The following is a 24,722-nucleotide window of genomic DNA, read 5'->3' on the forward strand; positions in this document are numbered from 1 at the left end:
CTAATTGGACGTTTCAATATATGCAAACTTTTTTTTTGTACTGTTTTGTTTTTTCCAAAATCGAATAAAAACAGCATCCCATTTTTTGCACTATCAGATGCTTGCCGTCTTATATTTTATATAAATAATGACCTATAACAAGACTGTAGCAGAGCAACATTTAAAGGCGTCATTGTCTGAGCAAGGCATGAGAACTCATTATCACACACATAGATGCTTAAATAAGTAGTTCCAAGAAAGTACAAAATATTAATGTATATTAACGAAATCTAGAAGAATTGAAGCTCAGTGCAGAAAATGGGGCATAAATTCAGAAGTGGTGGAAGCTATGTGAATGTAATAGTTAACTTGGATAGATTTTTAAAAACTTTTTCCCCCAGAATAGTATAATAGAAAAAAAAACTAAGAAATAGATGAACAGATTATCTTTACAAAGTGACAATCATTACAATGGTTTCCTTGAAATAAATTTAAAAAAAAAAAAAAAAAAAAAAAAAAAAAACCTTGGAACTAGCCATATAAGATAAAAATAAAATGGTGAAATATGTCACTTACTTATAAACATTGTTGACATAATTTTTCTTCATCAGTGCATCATCTTTTGCTTCAGATCCATTAAGAGTCTCAGAACATCCATTTTTTAAATTGTAATTATTTTCTAAATTGGTATCATTCTCCCTAATAAGTTCTCTTTTAGGAAGAAAAAAAAATTATCATCACTTTTAATTCATTAGTTTTCACAAAAATATTTGAACTAAGAAGCATACTTTACTTTTAAAAACATTTCATAAAAAATATAATTGTTTTTAATTTAATATTAATTTTTCTCAACTGAGAATTAAGTAAAACCACTACGAATTTAAAGATGAAAAAAAGAGAGGGAGAAAAAACAGACTACATAATTTCTCATAACTGAAAAATTTATTCAGTTCTTAACAGGATTAATTTCTAAAAGCTTTAAGTGTAATTTTGAAATGAAAAAAAAAAAAAAAAGTTATAAAGACAATACAATGAAATAACCCTAAGGTTTTCTTTTCAGATAATTGATTAAGCTGATGTAGACTTATTTTAAATTAATATAGACTCAACTCAAACTTGACATTTATATTAAACTATTTTTAAAACTTTTGTATGAAGATGTGAAATAATAACAGAATATGTAAGTTATCAATGCATAATACAACTGCTTCCTTTAAGAGTGAGGTTTCTTGATTCAAAAGATTGTAAAATATGTTTTTAACAAGTACAGAAAATAATTTCAGATTTATTTCCAGAACTTAAAATTTAAATAATTTACAATGTAGTAAAATTTAAGTTCTTTTAGATGACTTAGATATTTTCTTTTAAAAAATTGTATAATAGCAACATCAAATAACAATGAAAACGTTCAAAGTAACACATACATAAGTATTTGAAAATATCTAAAGATATCCATACCAAAATGATTTTTTTCTATTGTTTAAACGTATTTATTGATTAAAATAACTATGCCACTAGATTCATTGAATTGTTGTTTAGCTTTAATTATTGTTTTTATTTCTTAAATAATACATTTTTAATATAAAAATTGAAATCAAATGCATATCACTTTACAATTTATGGGAAAAAGCATGCATTTCAATCTCCATTCAGGTTGTTCAAACAATTTTCAAATACTTACCAAACAATCAATACCAATAATACCAAACAATTTTTATCAAAGAATGCAAGGTTGAAAACAAAACGCAAAATTGTTTGAGGGCGTCAAAGTTTATGTTCTTATATGAGGCAAAACTACACAAAGAACAATGAAGTTAAGTTATAAACGCAAATTTAATGGCATGTGATTACAATAAGTGTTCAAAACAGTGGCCGGCAGTGGCTATGCACACAGTACAACGGCGAAGAAAAGATAGGCGAACATTCTGAAACACACCATGGATATCACGAACTTTCCCTGCAGCGGCCAAAAGCTTGGCGACAAGCAATGGAGCAGGAATGGAGCTTTCATGTTTGCATCACACAACTATCCAAATGGGCCAGCACCTTTGCGTTTTGTTTTCGACCATGCATTCCTTGATAAAAATTGTTTGCTTGGGTGTGTACTATCACTTCCTAAAATTTTGCCCATCTTTTTAGAATCACCCTGTATATATATATATATATTGTCCCATTAAAGGAATCTTTTGCACACATTATACAATAAAATATTTAAATTACTTTTTCAGCAGGTATGGTAAAACTTTAAACTGAAACATAATAAACACAAAATGTACAAATTCATAAAGATACATAATTGTAATAATAAACAATAATTATAGTAGAACCTTGATTAACCTGTTACAAATAAAAAATCTTTATTACCTAAAGTTGATTTTTAATTTTTTTTTCTTCTTTAAACTTAATCTTTTTTTGCCCATATTGGATATTGTAACTAGAGTTAGAAATTCTGGGAATGTTATATAGCAACTTAGGCTGATTACTTAATAAGAAAACTAAATTTTATTACTTCTTGCACAGGAATCTATTTAAAATATTTTATATAGGAATCTATCGTAATAATAATTAGATTTTTATATACATATATAGTTATGCTACTCACCCATCAATGCAAAAGCTATTTTCTTCTTCCTCCTCCTCTTCTTCTACAAGTAAATCATCCTCATTTTCACTCAGGCTTTCACTACTGCAACTACCAGCTTGACTAATATCCGAATTCATTAGTCCACTTTCTTCGTCAGATTCAGGAAGATCAGTCATTTCCCCTTCAAAAAAAAATATTCTGATGCAAATTAAGATAACAACTACAATATTAATTCTAATTTATTACAATATTCTACCTTCATTAGAGTGCTTAAAAAAAGTGTCGAACTAAACAAATCATAAAGAAGATTAAAATAAATAGAATCAGTTCAGCAAAATTATGTAAGTATGCAATCCAGAGCTCATTCTAGGCAGAAAAAAGGGTAGGGTGCAAAAGTTTAAAAAAAGGGCATTATTATTCTAAAAAGGCAATAATTTCTTTCTATGGGCTTTACACGTTCTATTAAAAAATATTGTCAATTAGTAAAAGAATTTTTTTTCTTTACTTTACTAAAAGTAGCAAAGCAATCATTAATTATTAATTTTTATTAATAAATTAACATATATATTGAGTTAATGGGTAGTAATTTATTTAGTAGCTTAGTAATTTATTTAAAATGCATGCATATATTAATAAAATAATAAATGTATGTTTTTAAGTTTCTGTAGTTATGATTTAATAATTAAAATGATTAATAATTATGATTTAATGGTAGTGGAAGTAACTGCAAACTTTCAATGACAAGTGCAGCAAGGGGTGTGATGGCTATTTTTCCTTTCCCATATAAATGTATTCCTACGTATTGACAGCAATGACAAACTAAATAAAAAGAGTTGAAAGTAACAAAAGTTTAAGAAATCCATAGTAGAGTTTGGGGAAAAAACAAAGAAGGGTTGAAGAAAGAAAGGGCAAAAAGGTTATGGAGTCTTGTATATCAGGGCACTAATTTACTTCAGGGGAGGCAACAGGGTGGATTCTTTTGACTAAAAGGGCAGCAGGGTGCTGCGCCCTGTTTACCCTGCCTAGAATGAGCTCTGTGCAATCCTGTTTCGAATGTGAAATCTGGTGTCAAGAATATGACTATTCAGCAGGGGGATCTCTGTATCTATGACATAGACACCATCATGAAACTTATCTAATTGAAAGTTTTAAAAGGTTTTAATGCATTATAGATTCATATGTATGATAGATAATATCAAGATACAGTAACTTGAGGTAAAAAATTTAAACCATATAAATGTATCTCTCTCATTAAGCATTAAAAAATATATAAAAGCCTAGCCAAAATATATCATTGTATCATTAAACATAAAAAATATATAAAAGGCTAGCCAAAATGCCTCATACAAAAAGAGTATGTATATAAAGAAAAAGATAAGTTAATTAAAAACATACCATCACTTAATTCAGAGTCTTCTTGGCTGGTGCTACTGATTTTCCTACGGCGACGTAATGTTCTTAAACGACGTGCTGTAAACCTTTTCAATCCTATCTTTTTTCCAAGATTTTTCTAAAATAAGAAAATAGTAGTTTTAAAGTCTGGTAACTCCAAGCATGGTTATTTAACAAAAGCAGTTGATAAGAATTTAGTTATAATATTAATGCAGTATTGTCCCTTAGCTGCGATATCTATTGTATAAATGTTTGTATTGCATTACGATATAGTAATCCAATGGAATGAGAAAATACCATTTGTTACATTATAACTTTAATATCAAATACAACTTAATTTTAGTTATATATAATATTTTAAACTATTGTGAAACAATAATTTTACTTTAAATTATATTTCTAAATAAATTCAAAGTGTGGACAATCTGCATACAAGGAGATTTAAACTTGAATAATCAGAAGTATACATTGTATGAAATACAATGTATACACATAATGATAACATGACTCTTTAAAATAAATTAATAAATTTTACAAATTGCAAGGCATGGGCCATTATTAGACAATTGTGAATCATACCAATAAAATAACTGATTAATTCTCCATGTTTAAAAATATATAATTATCCATTCAACTTAGTAATTTTTCAGAACAGTGCATAATAATTATAAGAGTTAATAAGTGAATTTCAGATTTGACATTGCTCTTTGAAACATAGGTATTTAAATAAGAACAATTAATGGAAGTGTTTTCTATATTCTCAAAAGTGTGAAGAATATAGAGAAAAAAAAGTTAAGAAATGATTCAAGAAAATAGTAAAAAATTTTGTCCTTTTTTTGTTCAATTTTCTGATTCCTACAAATAGAGCATTTCAAGTAATAAATTAGGGACAAGCATATAATAATGTCATTTACAACTTTTTAAATGACTTGAAAATAGAAATTATTAATAATAAATTATATTTAAGTCTACAATGCATGCCTTAAATGGAACACTAGTGATCAATATTTTTAATTCATATTTATCAAAGTTGAGAGCTAAAATAAAAACTTCCAAAGTTAAGGCAAGCTCATAATTTATTTTATTTTCACTTGTTCATCACAAAAAGCCTTTTTAATGATGAGCCATAAAAAAATTTATTTATGTAACATAATTGCATTATTAACTAATATAAAATAGTTTGATTTTATATTGATTGTGAATAATGATGGAATAAGGTAATTACATATTGTGAAACTATCAAACATTTGACTAATCTAAGACCCAATTTTTAATAACTTAAAACTAGAAATTTTCTCTTTAAATTACTTTATAATAGACCTAAATTATAAATACTATAATGAATTTAAACAGAAAAGAAGTACCTTAGCAATGTTATCTTTATTTGCATCACTGTCTAAGCTTGTATCACTCAGTTGGTCCTTAGATGAAATACTTTTTACTGAACTACCATTTTCTGTACATAAAAAAAAAGCAAAGCAGTTAGTAAAATTTGAAGATATGATTATAACAATGATTGATATTAATATCAAAACAAATACCAATTTTGCATTCCTGTTCACCACAAACTTCTTTTAGAGTCAATAATGAACACAGCAATCGTCGGGTAGCGTAATCGACAACATGAGAAAACAAAGCTAGACAAAAAGCTGTTGCTACTGAAGCATCTGACTGACCTAAAATTGTCACAACATTTAGTAACAAATTTGAAAAATTAATGTGCTTACAAAAAGAAAAAAATAATCTTCATATTAATTGGAAAAATAGCTAAATTATTGAATGATAATTATAAATCCAGATTAATCCTGATAAAACTAGTTAATAAAACAAATTTAGAATTTTTATCTCTAATAATAAAATAACACTTTCAAAAAACGAAAATGGCAAGTAATATTTAAAATCAAATTCTATAAGAGAGTGCTTTGAAAAGTTAAAATATTATTTAATTTTATGTTCAGTAGTCCTGATAAAAGTGAAATATAACTTTTTTCTAATATTCAAAATCAGAACACATGAAACTAAATGGGAACAGCCATTTTAGAACCATTTTAATTCTTCAAATATACTGCGAGATACTTATTCTTCAAATATCTAACGTAAGATTATTAAACTAATTTAAGATTATAAACTTAATTTATCAATGGTTGAAAAAATTTCACTCTTCTTATTAAATATTCTCAACATAAAGTGTTTTATTGGTCAATACATTCAAAATTGTCATTATGTAGATATATTTCTTGAAAGCAGGGGTTCCAGAGGAAGAAAGTTGATCATTTAAGGTTCCATTCTGGAAAAAAATTGGGAACCGCTCGGATAGGAAGTCCCCATGGAAGTGACCAATTGTATTCTCTTCCTAACGGAAATTCCATTCTAGCTGGTAAAACATTTCTTAAATATGAATAAATAAAACCAAAAATCTTATTTCTCTCTACTTTATGCAATTAAGTGAAGACTGGCTACCATAAATAATAATATTAGCGAGGAAATTTAAAATTGGTCTCATATAAAATTATTTGATTCTACTAAATTTTATTTTTATAATTAGGTTATTTAATTATACAACATGCGACTAAGAGGGGACGAGTGCAAATACAATTTTAAAATTGTCAGTACAGATACATTGGTTAAATTGTTAAAAATATTCAATACATAACAATATTTTATTTCCAATATCTCTAATTTTCAATACTATGAGATTTTTAGTGTCTTCCTTCAAGTTTGATATCAAGACTTGACTGCATATGCATACAAATACAGAAATGCAATGCAGTTAAAATATTTGGTTTCATAAGACTCATGTAAAAATCATAATGCATGTCTTGTTGATTATTTTTTTAAAGAAATTAATACAAATGTTTTAATAAAACAAACCTTTTTCTTGGAGCTTTGATACACACATTAATGACATGACAATTATTTTGAAAACATCATCATCAGACAAATGAACTAAAGTGTCAATGTTAGAATTGCAACTCAAAGCCATGTCAAACTCTTTCAAAATATCTTGACAAAATATTTCAGATCTAAAATAAAATTAAAAATAAGAAACTAACAAGAATTTATTTCCAAACAAAAATTTGAACCACAATTACCCTAGAAACCCAATATTTATCGGTCTCATTAAACAACGTAATTTTCATATTCCTTATAGTTTATGTTTGGATTATGACTAAGGCCTGGATTTTCATGAAATCCACATTTTTTTTTCTTTTCTAAAAGCGTTTCTTTTCCTTTTTTTTAATTAAAAAGAAAGTTAAGGCATTCTTCTTAAAATTTAGAGGCATTTTAAAGTTTCTGAGGTATTTATTTTTTATTATTTCTTCAACTTTGCATCATTTTTATTACATTCAATGCAGGAAGAAAAAAAAAAGAAATGTTCATGATTTAATAAATTTTTTGTTTTGTTTTGTTATTTTAGCATATAACATTTCCTTCAAACTTTAAATAAATTAGAATAGGTATTGAGTTGCTTTATATATTTTGACATCCATGAAAAAATATTGTAACGAAGAAAACATTGTTTTGGTTTATTTTATATTTTGTTTTAGTTTAATATATTTGTTTCAATATAATATTTGATTTTATGCAATAATGCAATTTTAAAGGATATTTTCAGAATTAAAAACTCTAGTTAAAAACAATTAAATTAAAATTAATTAAAAACAAGCTAAACTTTTCAGGTTAGCTTGAGAATTAAAAACTCAAGCTAAACTGAAAAGTTTATATATGTTCTGCTATTATATATATATACATATATACATGAAACAATAAAATGAATTTAACAATAAAATAAATGTATATTAAGAGTATGCAATAAATTTCAATGAAAAAATAAAATTTTCTCCTTGATAACAAAAGTATCCCTTAAGTTGCTGAAAATTCGAATTTAGAATCACATTGACGGATTCTTTATACAACATTACTTGAAATAGAATCTTTTAAAGATAAAATTTAGAGGTTAAAATAACAGTTATATGCATTTTTTAATAAAATATTAAGATTATATTTTAAGAAAATATTTTAAATCACAAAAATCAGTCACCAAGATACTTACTTTTCTCCGGTAGTAAAATAGAATATTTGGCACAATTTTAAGAATCTGGACAAAAATCTTGAGCTCATTAGGAATCTACACAAAGTGCAAAAATATTCATAAACATTTTGAAATGAACAAAGAAAATTATGTTATGAAAAAGATTATACCAATAGAGTTTATTGAAAATCTGCTATATTCATGAATGAAATAACGAAGACTTGTTAATCTCATTATATAAAAATATATTTTTTCTATAGCCCAGATCAAGACAAGTTCAATTTTTTAATTGCTTAATAAGAAAAAAAAGTAACATATTTAAATTTAATAACCTCGATTTTATGAATGAATGTAATAGCAAAAGAGAAAAATTAGTTGTGTGAAGAACATTTAAAAATTTATCTAAGCAATATTGATTTACTTTAATCATATTTCTTCACCACATTAAATAAAATATAATCAAAATTCATTCAGAAATTTTTTTTAAAATTAAATTTATTGAAATTCACTTTCAAGACCAGATAACAGTTTAATTTATGAATCTGCAGTTAAAAATAATATTTTCAAACTTTGTATGTAGAGTTAAAATTAATTTGAATCAGTTTAATTTTTTTGAGGTCTAATTTTTTTAAGTTAATTCATATATTTTTTTGACGATCTAATGACACTTTCTAATTAATTTCTTAATGATAAAATAAATCGTGAGAAAACTATTAAGCCACAAGCACTATTTTGTATAATCTTTACCCTATTTGCTCTAAGATTAATCTCAAAAGCTCATTATTTTTGACAATAATTGTATTGAATAAAAATGAAAACAATTAACTCCTGAATATGCATAAAAAATGCAAGTCTACTATGATTTCATTAAACCCTAAATAGCTGTATTGTTTTTTCTTTTTTTCAAATCAAAGCATATATATAGATGGAACAAATTATAAAAAGGTAAGAAAAGATTTTTTTTTTATAAGTAACTTTATAAGAAATTTATTTAATTATTTCCATATTTTTTTCAAAGTTTACAGTTTGTTTCTAATTTTTGTTACATATTTTACTTGCCTGTTGAATTTGTCAACAGGATGATTTTAATAAAAAGGAAAATCCTTCCTTAAGACCAGCTAGTCTTATTCTAAAATTATTATGGATAAAGCAGCATGCCTATAATGCACACTCACACATTGCGAGTAAATAGAGTAAGCTTTCATTCAGGGGTGGGTTTGTGAGCAGGGTATTATATAAGATACAGCAAAATCGATTTTGAGGTTGATAAGTATTCAAAAGCAGGATATCAGAATAAATAGTAACAACAAATTATTTATATGAAACATACCACAAAATTAAACAACTATAAGATAAACAATATTAAATAATAAATTAGAAAATGCGGATAAAAAAAATTAAAGAGGTGGAAGAAAGAAAAAATATATTCGAGAGAGGTAGGGGTAATTTTATTTTGAAACTTTTAAACTCTATTTAATATTATAATTAACAAATCTGGTGAACCAAAATCTTAATTTTTTCGATAACTGTAAGAACAAATAATTAACAAAAAATAAAAAAAACTTCGATAATTTTTTCTTGAATACCTTAATATTTAGTAAACTTAAATTGACAAATTGGGAAATTGTATCACAATATTTGAGAGAAAGATTTTGTGGAGTATACTTGGTGGTGTAAATGAAAACAATAACTGCAGAAGGAGATTTAACTTTGGGCTGTACAAGATTTATGAACAACCCGATATTATTAAATACAAAAAAATAAATTGAATGAACGGGATGGCCCATGTGATTCAAATGAGTGATGACAATACAATAAAAAAGATACTGATTTGTAGACCCACTGGAACAAGAAAGCGTGGAAGGCTGTGGTTGAGATGGGCTGACTCGGTGGAGTCTGATTTTCTTGCAATTAATAAAAAGAACTGAACGATAAATCGGAAGTTGTTATGGAGAAACCTTCAGAGAAAGGCATTGGCCGCCATTGGGCTGCCTAGCCAACTATAATGATGATAAATTAAGAAGAAATATTTAGAAAATCCAAAGCCATTATTACAAAAAAGTAATACAAAGTCAGCCATGAATTTAAATTGGAAATTTTTTTCTAACTAAATTAACAACTCAATTCATAATTTAGTAATCAGCAAAATTTTAGAATAACTATAAATTATTGCTAAGCAAAGTATACAAATGTAAAGTGTGCAAAAAAATCTTACTGGATAACCTTTTATCTATTGATTAAATATTTTCATGTATTAGGACTTCATCTTAATGGACGGCTCTCCTGACCAAACTATTGGGACTATATTTTCCAGATTGTAGCTACTCTTTATATTTTAGGGATAAGGGATCCAAAACTCGTTAAAAAAAAGAGGTATGTTTATTTAGAGAACGTACTCATTTGTGCCTACTTTTTGTAACCTAAAATGTTATCTTCACATATTTGATTTGGCACATATACGAATTGAATTGAATGTAAGTTTTAATGGCGCAAGGTCCTGAGAGGACATGCTGCGCCAGACACACGGTTTTAAAAACATATTTGGCACATATCATCATTATTTCAAATGTAAATCATGGCATTTCGTTTTTTACTTCTGCACATTGTAGATTAATGGAATGGTATCAATTAAATATTAGAACGATTATAAAAACACTTACTCTTGGTCTGTCAGATCCTCTGAGTACAGTTGTTTTGATATTTCATCATTTTTTTCAAACATTCGCTTTAGATTACCTTCAGCTCCATCAAATTTATCTTTACATGACAAGCTGAAATATATAAACACAATTCCATTACATGTTTTAAGAATAACAAAAAGAAAAATTTATCAATATAAAGGCAAATAATTTTAGTTTAAATATGTTTATAATATGTATCAGTCCCCAATAGCAAAAATCAATAGCAGTTTGAAAGTAGGCGCTGCAAATTGCCACAGCACCTGCAGATTACCTCCACCTCGGATTTGAAAGGAAAAAAAATTGTAGGCAGAAAAAAAATTTGAGAACAAGTAAAAATTGAAGATAAAATGAAAAAGAAAAATTTTTCAACCTCTCTCTATATATATACATACATATATATAGATAGATAGATCTAAAATTTCCTACCACATAATGAAACTTACTCAATCCTTATTTTACAGGTTAATGTTTTATTTGTCTGCAAAGAACATGTGATGTTATGATAATAAATTCCAATTAAAGAAACTTTAAACAGTCATAAATCAGAATCCCATAAATTACAGTTCTGTTAATTTCTTCCTTTAAAATGAAATGATTTATTCTAATAGTAGCAGCAAGTTGAATATTTTGTTATTGGGCTTAGTATAAGAACAGTTTTTTTTTTTCATTAAGGCAAAAATAAAAGTATGATTCTATAAATTTCAAATTAAATTTAGACAATACGAAATTTTTGTGCATAATTTCAGTACATTTAACGTTTGCAAATTGTGCAAAATACATGTTAGATTTAGCTCAATTTTCATAAAAACTCTGACCTAATAATCTTTATTGAAGATGCAAATGGATTTGAAATTATAGTATTGCATAAGATAGTGTTGCAGACTGACTTATTAAATTCTGCCATTGGTTATGTGTCTATGTTGAAATTCAATTATATATTTTTAAAATTTAAATTAAGGTACTGAAAATAAAAAAGTTAATGCAAGTTTTTAACTCTAACATTTGTAATTTAAAATTAATAATATATGACAAAAATAAATTTTGTATAAACAGTTTATATATAACTGCATAACAAAAAGAATTCAATATTATAACTGTAAATAACACTGCAATTAGAAGAGGTCAGTTAATGCTATTACAATTTACAATAAGGATGTGCATTTAAAATTTGCTGTGCCTTTGAAACTCCTTTTAAAATTGACAATGATGGGATTTAGTTACATTTCTTTTTATTTTTTGCTATTCATTTTATTATGAAATTCTATTCCTTAAATTATTCATAATATGTCTGTGAAAGTCTTGGTCTAGATGACAACAAAATTATTTTTGGTCTATGTACATAAGAACAATAAAAACCTAAAAAGGTTGACAATTGCTCGGTAACCAGATGGTTATCTTAAAATTGAAAATCTTTGAAATCTTCGATAAAATATGAACAAAATAATGATAAAAAAATTGGAAAAATATTTTTTTTTACTTTGCTACAATTATTAACAGTTTGTTATATTTTTAATTATAAACTTAATTCAGTTATTATTATTTTACTTTTAAAAAAAGGACCAATAAAATAAATATAGATATTCTAAAAAATAACTCTAGCATCAGACTTAAATAAAATGAAAAACTTTCTACGAACACAAATTCTCAGTTAAAAAACTTTCTACCACCAATTATACCTAATTACATCTTAAATATCACAAGATAAATTAACTATTGAAACTAGTTTCAAGAGTTAATTTAAGCCTTTTGCTGCCACTTATTTTGGCGAAATTTGTTTGAAAATCACTGATTTTTGAAAAAAATGTTTTTACTCTTAAAAACTCTATATTGATTATTATAAATACTGGCATGCCTGAATGTCAAATGCAATGATGTAAATGCAGAAAAACTGTTGCTGCACGAAGAAAACAAAACTCATATCTCTGCAAGATAAGTCTGCGGGTTAAAACATAGGATTTTCGAGCTTATATTTAAATGTGTAATACATTTTTTTTTTGCGGTGTTTGAAAGATATTTATTGCAGGGTGCATTTTTTGTTTATAATGAGAGATACCAAAAATTTCCACGATAAGAACAAATTTTTCATCAACCATGCTTGCCTGTTCATGTATATTATACATATTTTCTTGTGAAATATTTAAATGTAGTATTCCACCTACCTACTAGAAATCTTATTGTGCTTTTACAATAATTTAAAAACTAAGTCACTTTAAAAGTAACATTTATAAATGAGGAAGACATTCATATAAATAGCTAAAACAATATAGATAGGGAACTAAAATTTACCATCTCATATAGTGATATGCTGATTCAAATTTATTTGCATAAAGAGAACCTAATTGATTATGAGGAGTTCCATTAAGACTGTTCAAACAAAAAGCTTGTTGATAATAGCGTTCTGCAATATGTTGACACTCAATTTCATCTAGTTCAGCAAGATAACGAGCTAAAAAAAATTTACATATGAAAATTTACAAATTTCATCAAAGGAAAGAAACACATATTTAAAAGTACATAACAAATATGAAATTTAATTCTTTATTCAGAGCATATTTTATTAAAAAGAACAAAAACTTTGTGAATGATAACAAGGACAAAAACCAACGAAACACAAATACATTAAAATAGCAGATAAGTTTAGTTGCTATACTTTAGCATCCCCTTTACACTGAACAATATATTCAAAGACATCTACCCCATTTCTCTATAATGTAGAGAATAATATAATTGTATCTATTTATTTGTATTATTCTCTATATTATAAAGAATCGGTGACGAAAAAAACTATTGCAAATAAACACAATTAAATAACAAATATACATTACTAATTAAATAATTACTTATAGGAAGAAGAAAAAAAACAGGAATAGATAAATTTCAGGCTGGAAATACAACATACTTAAATCTCCAAGATAAATTAATATGCGATGACTTGCTTGATCAGCCCACTTCTGAACATTGACATCACTAGCTGCAGATTGCTGATACTTTTTCCAGCGCTCTGTTAAAAAATAAAAGCATACTGTATATAGAAAGTTTAGTATTATGTAAAACAATATAAACCTTAAAAATTATTTGAAAATTTATTGAAGTATGCTTTCTAATTTATTCATGACAAGTAATGTCGTCAATTCTGATCTCAAGAATGAACATGCTTAGGCAGTAAAACACACAGTAACAGAAATTGATTCACAGAACAAGTTGTGTGACTTAATTAACTTATATTTAAAACTTAATTTAAAAAAATGGAGTTAATTTAATAAAAAAATATATCGAATAATTTAAGGAAACTACAAAGTTTTTTTTAACTTGTGTTAAACAAAGTTTACATTTAATTATTTAATGGCGTAAATATTTCCTTTTATCAATCAACAACAAAAATAAGCAACTTGAAACACAAAAACAACAATAAATACTGAATAATGTCAATATATTCTTTTTTAAAGCTTAAAATTTCTGTTTAAGAAAACAGGTGATACTATTTTTAAAAAAAAAATCTTGAAGACAAAGAAATCCAGTTCTTTTAATGTCATAAAGGATTTATATATTATACATATTTATATCTGTTATACATATTATCATTTATAAAATTAGTATATTTATCAAAAATTGTTAAATTAAGATTATTCTTTTCAGATTCCACTTTGCTTTTTAAGTAGTTTAATTTTGGAAGAAAATATTTAAATCATACAGAGAAATATTAGGACTTTTTTTCTTTCTCACTAAAAAAATAATGTATTTTGTCTCCAGTGGAGAAAGGCAGAATAAACAACCTATATATTTCTAGTTCTATACACATGTTTTATATTAAATCTAGTATAGAGCAATACTAGCTCACTCTGTAGAAGATTGAAAGCATTTTGAATGCTGTTTTTTTAAAATTTGCTAGAGGGAAAAAATTGTGTTCATAAGTTTCCAATGCAAATCCAATTTTCGCCTGCTGGAAAAAAGGCATAGATTTTTCAACTGTGGTAAAACCTTTCCAACCCTGCTTTTTGGGCAAAAAGGCAAAACTGTGCACACAATTTCAGATATAATAAAACTTACCTTATTCTAGCTAGTGATACACAACTATGTACCATGATTAATAATTTCTTAAAACACTGTAATACAAACACACCTTTCCTCTTTTTTTTCAGAAACTATCAATTTAATCTTTTGGTGCCATTTTGTGTTCCAGGAAAATGCCCTGGAAACTCTAATGGTCAAAAACATTAAGCTTAGGATTCAAGCAAACATCATCTTCCTTCCCAATTCCAACTTAACTTTAAAAAATAAAAGGTACCTTTATTTAAGATCTAAATGTAAATTTTAAAATTATGAATCTCTCATAAAAAGCATTATATAATACAGTGGGTCTTAACTCTCTCATACAAATATTCCATGAAAAACTTTTTTATAATTATTTTTCCGTATACATACATCAATCAGTATTTTAGTTGTAGTGATATCAAAGCAAAATAGACATTTTATAGCAATTATATAAATAAATAAACCCACCCTTCTTTACACCTTTCATATGCCAGAGTAGAGGAACATCTACTTTTCCCTCAAGATTTATGTGAAACTCAGTTTGTATTCTCAATAGTAAGTGATGATAAAACCCAATGCCTGCCAATAACTGGTTTATAAGAGCACGTCTGTCATTGTTAGACTCTAACAAAATCTAGAAAGAAAGAAAAAATAGAAAGATCTAAATCAAATATAATAGCAATTATAACTAGATATGAAAAAATACATAAATAATATAGCCAATTTAGTAAATAAAGGATACCAAACCTTATACCCGACAACCAACAGTTTTTAAAATAGATTATCTTGATTCTAATTGGAATTTAAATGATATCAAAGCATATGGTATGGCAAATATGGTTTTTATTTTAAAAAGAAGTATAGTACAAGATCAAGAGAAAATAATATTTTATGTGAATAGACAGTATCTTTTAATTAAAAAAAAATTACTACCAAAAGAATCGTTAATTATCATTCGTTAAATACACTTACACTATTCAGGAGCTTTTTAACTATACATGATAAACTGTTAAATCATTGATCATTGAATTGCTAATCTAAAAGTTATTTGGAACATCTGCAAAATATTTTTTGAATATATTTAAGTATTATGGAAGCAAAAGGTATTTCAAAATCTAAAGAAAAGTCAAGCTTTTTCTGCAACAACTTTTGGTGAGCTAGAGGATCACAGAGGCTAAGCTCCACAATTTCATGACCAAATGCTTGATTGTGACAATGTGGTTTGCACTACACACAAGTGGTGTTAACTATCCAGGGAACCAAGGATCCTTAATATAAATATACATGGTGCATAATTGTTATTTTTCTTTTTGACAAAAATAGAAATATGAAATAGGACAAAAAAAGATTGATAAATGTTACCCTCCTACGCTTAAGTTAAATTACATTTACAATTTAAAAAAGAAAAAAAAAACCTATACAACAATTTTGCATAGAATGTAATAAATATGTTGCTATGTATTAATTAAATGTGGGAGGAGTTGGTTCATTTCATTTGTAATCTAAATAAGCAGACATTCATAGAATTTTTTTTTTATATGTATTTTACGTACCTGACTAATAATTGTAAATTTGACATTTAATAAAATGATCCTTCACATTCGTATAAAAACAGAAATTATAAATTATAAACAATTTAACATGAATGCACAAAAATATTGTATTCACTTATAGTTAAAAAAATGCTTAACTCATTTTAAAAATGCACTGCTTTTATTTAAGATTAAAAAACGAACACAGCACTTGAAAATAACTCAACTAGTGTCAGTTGTATTTGATAAATGACTTTTGAAAAATAATATAACTTTTGAAAAAGATAAACCTGATTAAATATGAATTAATATTAGTTCATGAGGAATATGAACTATTGTTAACATATCAATTTATAAGTCAATTATAAAATAATAATTGAAAAAAATAAAATTATAACTCTAAACTTAAAGAAACTTGAACACCACATTAAAAAAAATTACAAATAAATAAAGTAATGAGTAATTTTTCATTCATAACTATGAAATATTAGATAAGTTAAGACTGAAGAAATTTAAAACTATTTACTTTTTTGTTTTGCTTGCATCTGTAAAAGAAATCATAAAAGACTTTTCGCCACAATAAATCCTCCGCTTTTTTCCCATATTCTACAGGATCAGTAAAAATTAGCCGCTCACAAAATTCTTTTAACCTACAAAAATAAATGAAGAAAAAGCTATAAAGATAATGTACAAATGTATAGATTTAAAAATGAGCAAAATAGTCTTAAAATTAATTTTAATAAGGGACTATAAAGAAATTTATTTTATATAATCAATTATTGCCAGAAAACAAAAAAGAAAGCATACCGCATCCTAAGATCAGTCGTTTCAGATGAGAAAAGAACACTAAGACTATTAACTAAATTCAAATGTTGTTCCAACTTTCTAGCAGCATCTGCAGCACCCCTATTTAAATTAATGAAAGTAACAATTATGATTAATAATAAAATATATTTATAAACAGGTTCATTATACAGTTAGAAATGTGATAAACACACTTTCTTGTTGTAAGGCCTCTGAAAATTATGCATTTCGAAGTTTTGATAGTTATGTTTTTTTCTTCTTTTCTAATTAGTTTCCATACAACAGGCTGGTTCTTTCAATATTGGAATCAGTTAAATAAATATATGGGAGGGGTCTCTTTAGAAGAAATAACGGACATTTCACAAAATATCTTTTAATAAAAATGGACCCTTCATAAAATATTTTCACTTAAAAACGGACCCTTCACAAAATAATTAATCTTTTAATCGGACCCTGCACAAATTTGTTTATCTTCATTATTGTTTTGTTAATCGAATAAACCCTTCCCAGAGAGAGGGGAGAGAAAGACAGATAGATGTAAATGAACTAAGTTTTGTCTTCGGCAGACACTTCTTCCTTTATTCGACCGAAATGAATATTCTGGGTTCAGCAGTATAGGCTAAATACCAAATATTTGTATGTTGCATCTCTAATTTAGTAGCAGCAATTTATGTTTATCTTTTAAAATTTTACTTTTTTTATTATAATTTTACAATGTGGAGCATAATCTTGTATCTCTTTACAATTTAAAAACTCCTTGAAAAAGTTTTTTTGCAATAACAGGACCCTATTTGCACAAATTTACAAAAGCAGGACTCTGGTTGAAAGAATGTGACTTAACGTTTATATTATGCTCCCAAATTACGAGTAATGTTTTTTACAAAAATGGACCTTTTACAAAATGTCTGGACAGACCCCTGTACGGACTTCTTTTAATAACAGAAAATTGAATTAAATACCTTCCTCAAAGAAATTTAAAATCAATATTTTCATTTCGCTTTTACACAGCATAAAATTGTGTTAGGAACAATAAAAAATAAAGTATCATGTTTTCAGAGTTGTCAAAAAATCAGTTTCCATATCCATAGAGTGATAGTCAAAAAAAAAAAAAAAAAATCACTATTAAAAAAAATTACCTAAAAAAAAATTCAAAATTTTTTATTTTAACCAATAGGTAAATTGAAAGGGAAGCAGTTGTCTCCTTATTTTTTTAGAGCCCTGCACAGAAAAAAAATCTTTATATAATTCATAATTAAAAAATTAGAGAAATAAGATTTAATTAAATGCTTATTTCAGAAAGGTGGTAATTTTAACTGGTCAAAACTGATTTTTACCAAGATATTACATAAAAATGGTTCGAAAATGTCATAATTGGCCTTATTTAGTAATTATTTTTTTTTTAACTATTAAAATTTAATAAAAAAGTAAATTAATACATTGACAAATGTAGAAAGCTTATTAATGAAATAAGCTTAAGCAATAAAAGTGGTTCAAAAAATGGACCATGCAATTATAAAAAAAGCCAAATGCAATTAAAAACTTAAAGCACAAGTTTATTACGTATATGAATTCATATGAACTGTTGTGACTGTTTTTCATTAACAAGAGAATTAATTCCTAAATTAAAAATAATATATTACGAAACAACGAAACTATTTGGAAATTTTATAAAAATAACAGCAACACTTGTTGCTTGTAATCAAAATCATCATTAAAATTCAACACAAACCGTATAAAAGAGCTTACAAAAAATAAATAAATAAATAAAATAATAATAATAAATAAATAATAAAAAAATTATAACTCTTTGTGTTACAAATTGATGCTGTGTTTATTTATGTTATGAAATTTTCAACTAATGTTAATTGAGTTTCATCTTATGCTAGTAAAATCTGCTGTATTAAATAAATTAAACAGCTGTTTTCAAGAAAAGATGGAAACTTTTAATTAAAGATGGCAACATAATTAAATTATTTTTTCTGTTAAAAGCAAGCTTCTAAGGCTCATTTGTATGGTCTACTTTGATTTTAAAAATAATAAATATTTTTATTGTAATGTAAATTAATAATTATTTTTTTTTTATCTCCGACACCATTGCTTTTCTTTTATTATATTTGTTTTCACCTATTTCAATCTATTATTTCACTTTTTCTTAGTAAAATGAAGTGAATTATGAATAGAAACTGTCTAAATATTCTTTTAGTATAATTTAGAACAATGTATTTTACCTCAATTATCTAATAAAATTTGCTTAACTAAGCTGTAGCTAAAAGTATTTATATTAGAACTTAAAATTGATCAATAAAGTTGTTTATATATCTTTTATTTTACTTCTTTATCTTTTTTTTTTTTTGAGATGAATAAATTAGTTTGAATTTTTCAAAAAACAATTTAACTTCATTTAGAACATTTTGCACTTATCTATTTTTTGTATTTTGTACTTTTCTCTTGAGAAAAGCGATTCAAACACATTCAGAAAACCATTTTTGAGTTTTAGCACTTGCTTATACTTAATTTACCACAAATGCTTGTTAATTGGTTGCCAAATGCATTCAGATGTAAAGTACCAAACTTTGCAAATACAAACAAAGGCACAGTTATGGCTTACAGGGACTAACTCAGTTTTTGCACCCTCTATATATGATATGTCAGACTTAAGGGAATTATTTGGGACTGTTATAAGTTTAGATTCTACAAACTGAATTCATTAATTAAATTATATATCGAATAAGATTTTACAACTATAAATCAGCGTAGCTTTTAGTCAACATAAAAACATTCATTGGTTTAAAATTGAACAGTACATGTTACTAATGTATGTAGTTTCTATTACATTTAGATTTTTATTGAAGGATAAGTGTTAATTTTTTCTCATTATCTCACCAATTTGCAAATAATTTGCATAGCAAACTACAATAATAATACACTTACTATTTAAATGTTAGGTAAATGGGATAAAAGTTGTTATTGAACTACTAGTTATTGGGCCAGTATTTGAAGAATGACACAGGTGGTCAGTATTTGAAAAGATTTACGTCTGACACGAACAATTTAATTTGAACTTATTATAATCAGTTTTTCTAATAGTACAAATTATCTATTGATTGGTTATAAAGTACTACATATTAGATATAAAAACTTTATGATTATAAACTTGTATTATTTTCTGAGAGTTTTTTCTAAGAAATTTATGTTCATTTTTTACATTTGACACCATGGAATAGCCCAATAAATATTGATAATGAAGTAAGCAGCAATAAATATTGGCAATGATATTTTATACAGTTATACCTCGTTCATATGAACAAGCATAACGTGAACTTATTATCGATTCCCTGTCAAATTGTATTTGGAAATACAATTATAATTTAAAGTACTTTTAACCTGAAATATCTTTTAAGGTGAACACAAATTTTATTACCCTTGAAAAAATTTTACTACTAATGTGAACAGAAAATTTATTTCCTCTGATTAACTAGAAAACTGATCATTCACCTTTCTTAATCTATAAGACGGGGTTTTTTTAACGCTTTGTTTTAATACTGATAATTGCAACATTACAACAGTCAAATGAAAGAGTTGAACAAATTTAATCTGTTGAGGAGGAGAGGGCATTATAAGAGACCATAAGAGCCCTTTAGTTGAAGTATAAATTAAAAAGAAAAATTCAAAGCAAAAAAAAAATTATATCTTAAGTTTTTTGTTTTAAGGGATAAAATTATAAAAAAGAAGAAAATCTTAATTTCAATCTGAGGTCTGACGTGAATCATTTTTTTAACGGACATCAATAAAGAATATTTTAAGGAAATATTTTCATATTCGTACATGTCTTCCAGGTGCTAATGAATTTTTTATTAGAAAATGTTGTATATTACCCAGGAGTGGTTACAAGTTATTTTTTTCATGTTGGCCTTTTCTGCTCCCCCCCCCCTATTTTTTTTGCTTTTCCTGTGAGACACTGCCAGATTCTTCTAAGAATTTGGTGTAGATACTGATACGGAAAACGTCCTTATTCAAAGGGTCATGCAAAATTATTTACTTAAGCACTCTATAGTCAAGCAATAATTCTGTAAATTTTTCTTGTTTGCCTAGCATTATTTTTAAAAATCTATCTCTCAATAAATAATCACATAATTATATAAAATAAGATATTTGAAAATGGTATGTTTTTTAAATGAATATTATTTTTAAATAATCTCAGATTTCATTAAAGGAAAAAATTCCTTATGGTATGAGAAAAAAATTATATTAGGTGTAACTGTGATTTGTGATTATACAATTTATTTAAGGAGTATTTAAGGACATAATGACCGATCTTAAACAGAAACAAATCAACAGCAAAAGAAAAGTTTTTGTTCTGAGTCATAACTATTTACAGGTAAAAGTGCAACGTTTAATAAAATTAGGTAAACATGTTACGCAATACCTCAGTGAATCTATAGGACGAAGGTTATCAAAAAAATTGCTAAAACTCTCAAAAGGTTAAATTAATTCAAAACAGATGACAAAAACAAATTAAACAAGAAATATTAAAAGACTATCAGAGGTTAAAAATTAAGCATATTATGAATAAAATTTACCTATAAAGTCTTCGGGAAGCTTCGTTCCCGAACTTAATACTGTGTTTAGAAACTGTGCTCTTCATACCTTACAGAATCCTAAATCATTTTAAGATGGAATAATATAATTAACAACTGAAAACTTCTTGATGTTTTTTACATAAGTACCATAATTATTTTATAGGAAGCGATCCAGAAAATTTATTAAAATAAGAAAACAAACTTTTAGTAAACATTTTCCAATTTAATACGCAGTTAAAGTTATGAGCAATAGATACCACATGTTCAAACAGTCATTGGTGGATTTGTCCGGATTGAACTAACGTTAAAGTCGCTTAAAACTGAAACGAACTTTTTATCCGATTAAAACTATGCAATTTTACACTTTAAAGAACATAAACTGACGCAAGCAGTACAGCTCTTCCTCTTTAACGAATCAAATTTCGAACGATGAAGTAGTACTATCGATAAAGTTGTATGTTCTCCTTTAAAAATTTATATATTCAGTATAAATGTCAGAAATAAACAAGAATACTTTTCTGTTTACTATAATTGTGCCTCCAAAATCTTCAAAAGAAAGTCATCCGGATAAATCGAGTCAACTTTTCATGTACTTCTACTTTAATGCATTCCCAATTATAAAGACCCAATACAAACAAAAAAGTGCATCATCAGTGTTTATAAATTATTACGTATTGATATTATTTATTTGAGAAGAATACCATGGATTCGAGTGAAATTTTTGAGTTAGAGCCTTCTCTTCAAAATATATTAGATCAAAAAACCCTCAAATGGGTTTTTGTGGGTGGTAAAGGAGGAGTAGGCAAAACAACATGTAGCTCATGTTTAGCAGTACAATTAGCAAAAGTTCGAGAAACTGTGTTAATTATATCCACTGATCCTGCTCATAACATATCTGACGCATTTGATCAAAAATTTTCCAAAGTTCCTACTTTGGTGAAAGGATTCAACAATTTGTATGCTATGGAAGTTGACCCTAATCTGGGAGCTACTCAGCTACCTGAAGATTACTTTGCGGACGATGATCCAATGAGGTTAGGAAAGAATATTCAAGAATTGTTAGGAGCTTTTCCGGGTGTTGATGAAGCTGTTAGCTATGCTGAAGTCATGAAACTTGTTAAAAGTTGGAATTTTTCTGTGGTGGTTTTTGACACCGCTCCTACTGGTCATACCTTGAGATTATTGTCCTTTCCAAAGCTGGTTGAAAATGGCCTGGGGAAACTCCTGAAGATAAAATCTCAGTTAAGCCCTTTTGTGTCTCAAATTTCTAACCTTCTTGGAATCCAGGACTTGTCTGCTGATGTGATGTCATCAAAAATTGAAGAGATCCTACCAATCATCCGCCAAGTAAATGAACAATTTCGTGATCCTGATCAAACCACATTCGTGTGTGTTTGCATTGCTGAATTTCTCTCATTGTACGAAACTGAAAGACTGGTACAAGAACTTACTAAATGTGGTATTGACACGCATAATATTATTGTAAACCAATTATTGTTCCCTAATACGGTTGGAAAATCATGTAGTATGTGTTGTGCTAGGTTTAAACTGCAAGAAAAGTATTTAGATCAAATCTCAGATCTGTATGAAGATTTTCATGTTACCAAACTTCCACTTCTTGAACATGAAGTTAGAGGTACAAGCAAAATAGTTGCATTTTCTGATAATCTTGTGAAACCTTATAAATCTGCATAGTTTTATAATATGAAATAAAGTGTATTATAAATACTTTCTACAAAGTGTTTAGATTATTTTTTATAGAATATGAACCGGCATGAGGCAGTGTAGTAAAAATTAAAACGTTTTCATTCAATTACTATTATTTCTGAAAGGTCTTATTTAATTATTTGGTAGAAATATATATTTACAGTTTGTTTAAAAAAAAGAATCTATATTCAGAATTATTTTGTTTTCATATGTTTTATATCTTTGTTTCTTAATAAATGCATGTTTCACTTGGTAATGTTTTTGTTTTTCTCTATTTAATAGTAAAACAGGGAATACGATCTTCAAGTTTTGGGGTAGATGCATTCTAATTCATTGTTGAGTTGGTATAATAACTTTTTGTTTAGAGTTTTAAATAACTTATCCAGAGTTTATTCTAGGCAGGTTAAGCAGGGCGCAGCATCCTGCTGCCCTTTTAGTCAAAATAATCCACCCTGTTGCTCCTGAAGTAAATAAGTGCCCTGATGTAATAGACTTCATACCCTTTTTGCCCTTTCTTTCTTCAACCCTTTTTACTTTTTCGCCAAACTCTACAATGGATTTCTTAAACTTTTGTTATTTTCAACTCTTTTTATTTAGTTTGTTGTTGCTGTCAATACATAGATTTATATGGGAAAGGAAAAATAGCCACAACACCCCCTTGTTGCACTTGTCTTTGAAAGTTTGCAGTTACTTCCACTATCATTAAATCATAACTACAGACACTTAAAAACATACATTTATTATTTTATTAATATATACATGCATTTTAAATAAATTACTAAGCTAGTTAGCTCATTAACTCGATATATATGTTAATTTATTATTTATTATTATGTTTTTTAATAGAACGTGTAAAGCCCATAGAAAGAAATTATTACCTTTTTTGAATAATAATGCCCTTTTTTTAAACTTTTGCACCCTGCTCTTTACTCTGCCTAGAATGAGCTCTGACTTATCCACACTTTTAAAATCTTATTTTGATTATAATAGAAATAATATTAAATTTAATGAATTTTAAATTATTTATCAAGACTAAGTAATCTTTAATTAAATTTATTAAAACAGAAATTATGAATTAAAGCAAAAGTTTTATCAGCTCTAGAAAAATATTACCTTGGAACGAAGCAAGGTGGCATGTCTGGAAATTACGCCATGACATGAAATTTTATTCTTTGAAAAAGCCGTTTTTTGACGTATATTTTTGAATTATAATAATTTTTTAAGTAAAGTTTGGTCTATGAGCAAAACTAAAAAATAAATATATTGTGAATTATCATTTAATGTGTTAAATGGAGAAAGCAAGGTGGCATGTCTGGAAATTTTGCCATGAAATTAAATTTTATTCTTTGAAAAAGCCGTTTATTTTACTTATATTTTTGAATTATAATGATTTTTTAA

General features: G+C 26.5%; 2 protein-coding genes across 2 annotated transcripts in view; one reads left to right on the plus strand and one right to left on the minus strand.

Annotated features, from left to right (window-relative positions):
- Positions 1-21,759, minus strand: part of LOC107457373 (Smg5 nonsense mediated mRNA decay factor) — a gene marked incomplete in the record, with an annotated part of 39,727 nt that extends 17,968 nt beyond the window's left edge. The window contains 14 exon segments of the mRNA XM_043051549.2: positions 556-690; positions 2,582-2,744; positions 3,959-4,073; positions 5,320-5,411; positions 5,497-5,631; positions 6,827-6,978; positions 8,010-8,084; positions 10,649-10,759; positions 12,956-13,115; positions 13,569-13,670; positions 15,170-15,335; positions 16,760-16,883; positions 17,041-17,139; positions 21,618-21,759. Coding sequence (XP_042907483.1) covers positions 556-690; positions 2,582-2,744; positions 3,959-4,073; positions 5,320-5,411; positions 5,497-5,631; positions 6,827-6,978; positions 8,010-8,084; positions 10,649-10,759; positions 12,956-13,115; positions 13,569-13,670; positions 15,170-15,335; positions 16,760-16,883; positions 17,041-17,139; positions 21,618-21,682 — 1,694 coding nt within the window.
- Positions 21,760-21,795: 36 nt separating this feature from the next.
- Positions 21,796-23,580, plus strand: LOC107457379 (ATPase ASNA1 homolog). The gene has a single exon (XM_016075533.3). The coding sequence runs from the start codon at positions 22,320-22,322 to the stop codon at positions 23,310-23,312; it is 993 nt and encodes a 330-aa protein (XP_015931019.1). The 5' UTR covers positions 21,796-22,319; the 3' UTR covers positions 23,313-23,580.
- The last annotated feature ends 1,142 nt before the right edge of the window (positions 23,581-24,722 follow it).

This window comes from Parasteatoda tepidariorum, chromosome 3 (genome assembly GCF_043381705.1).
Source record: "Parasteatoda tepidariorum isolate YZ-2023 chromosome 3, CAS_Ptep_4.0, whole genome shotgun sequence".
Classification (NCBI taxonomy): domain Eukaryota; kingdom Metazoa; phylum Arthropoda; class Arachnida; order Araneae; family Theridiidae; genus Parasteatoda; species Parasteatoda tepidariorum.

Coding starts and splice junctions, on each gene's coding strand:
- LOC107457379 (XM_016075533.3), top strand. CDS start 22,320: ATGGATTCGAGTGAAATTTTTGAGTTAGAGCCTTCTCTTCAAAATATA.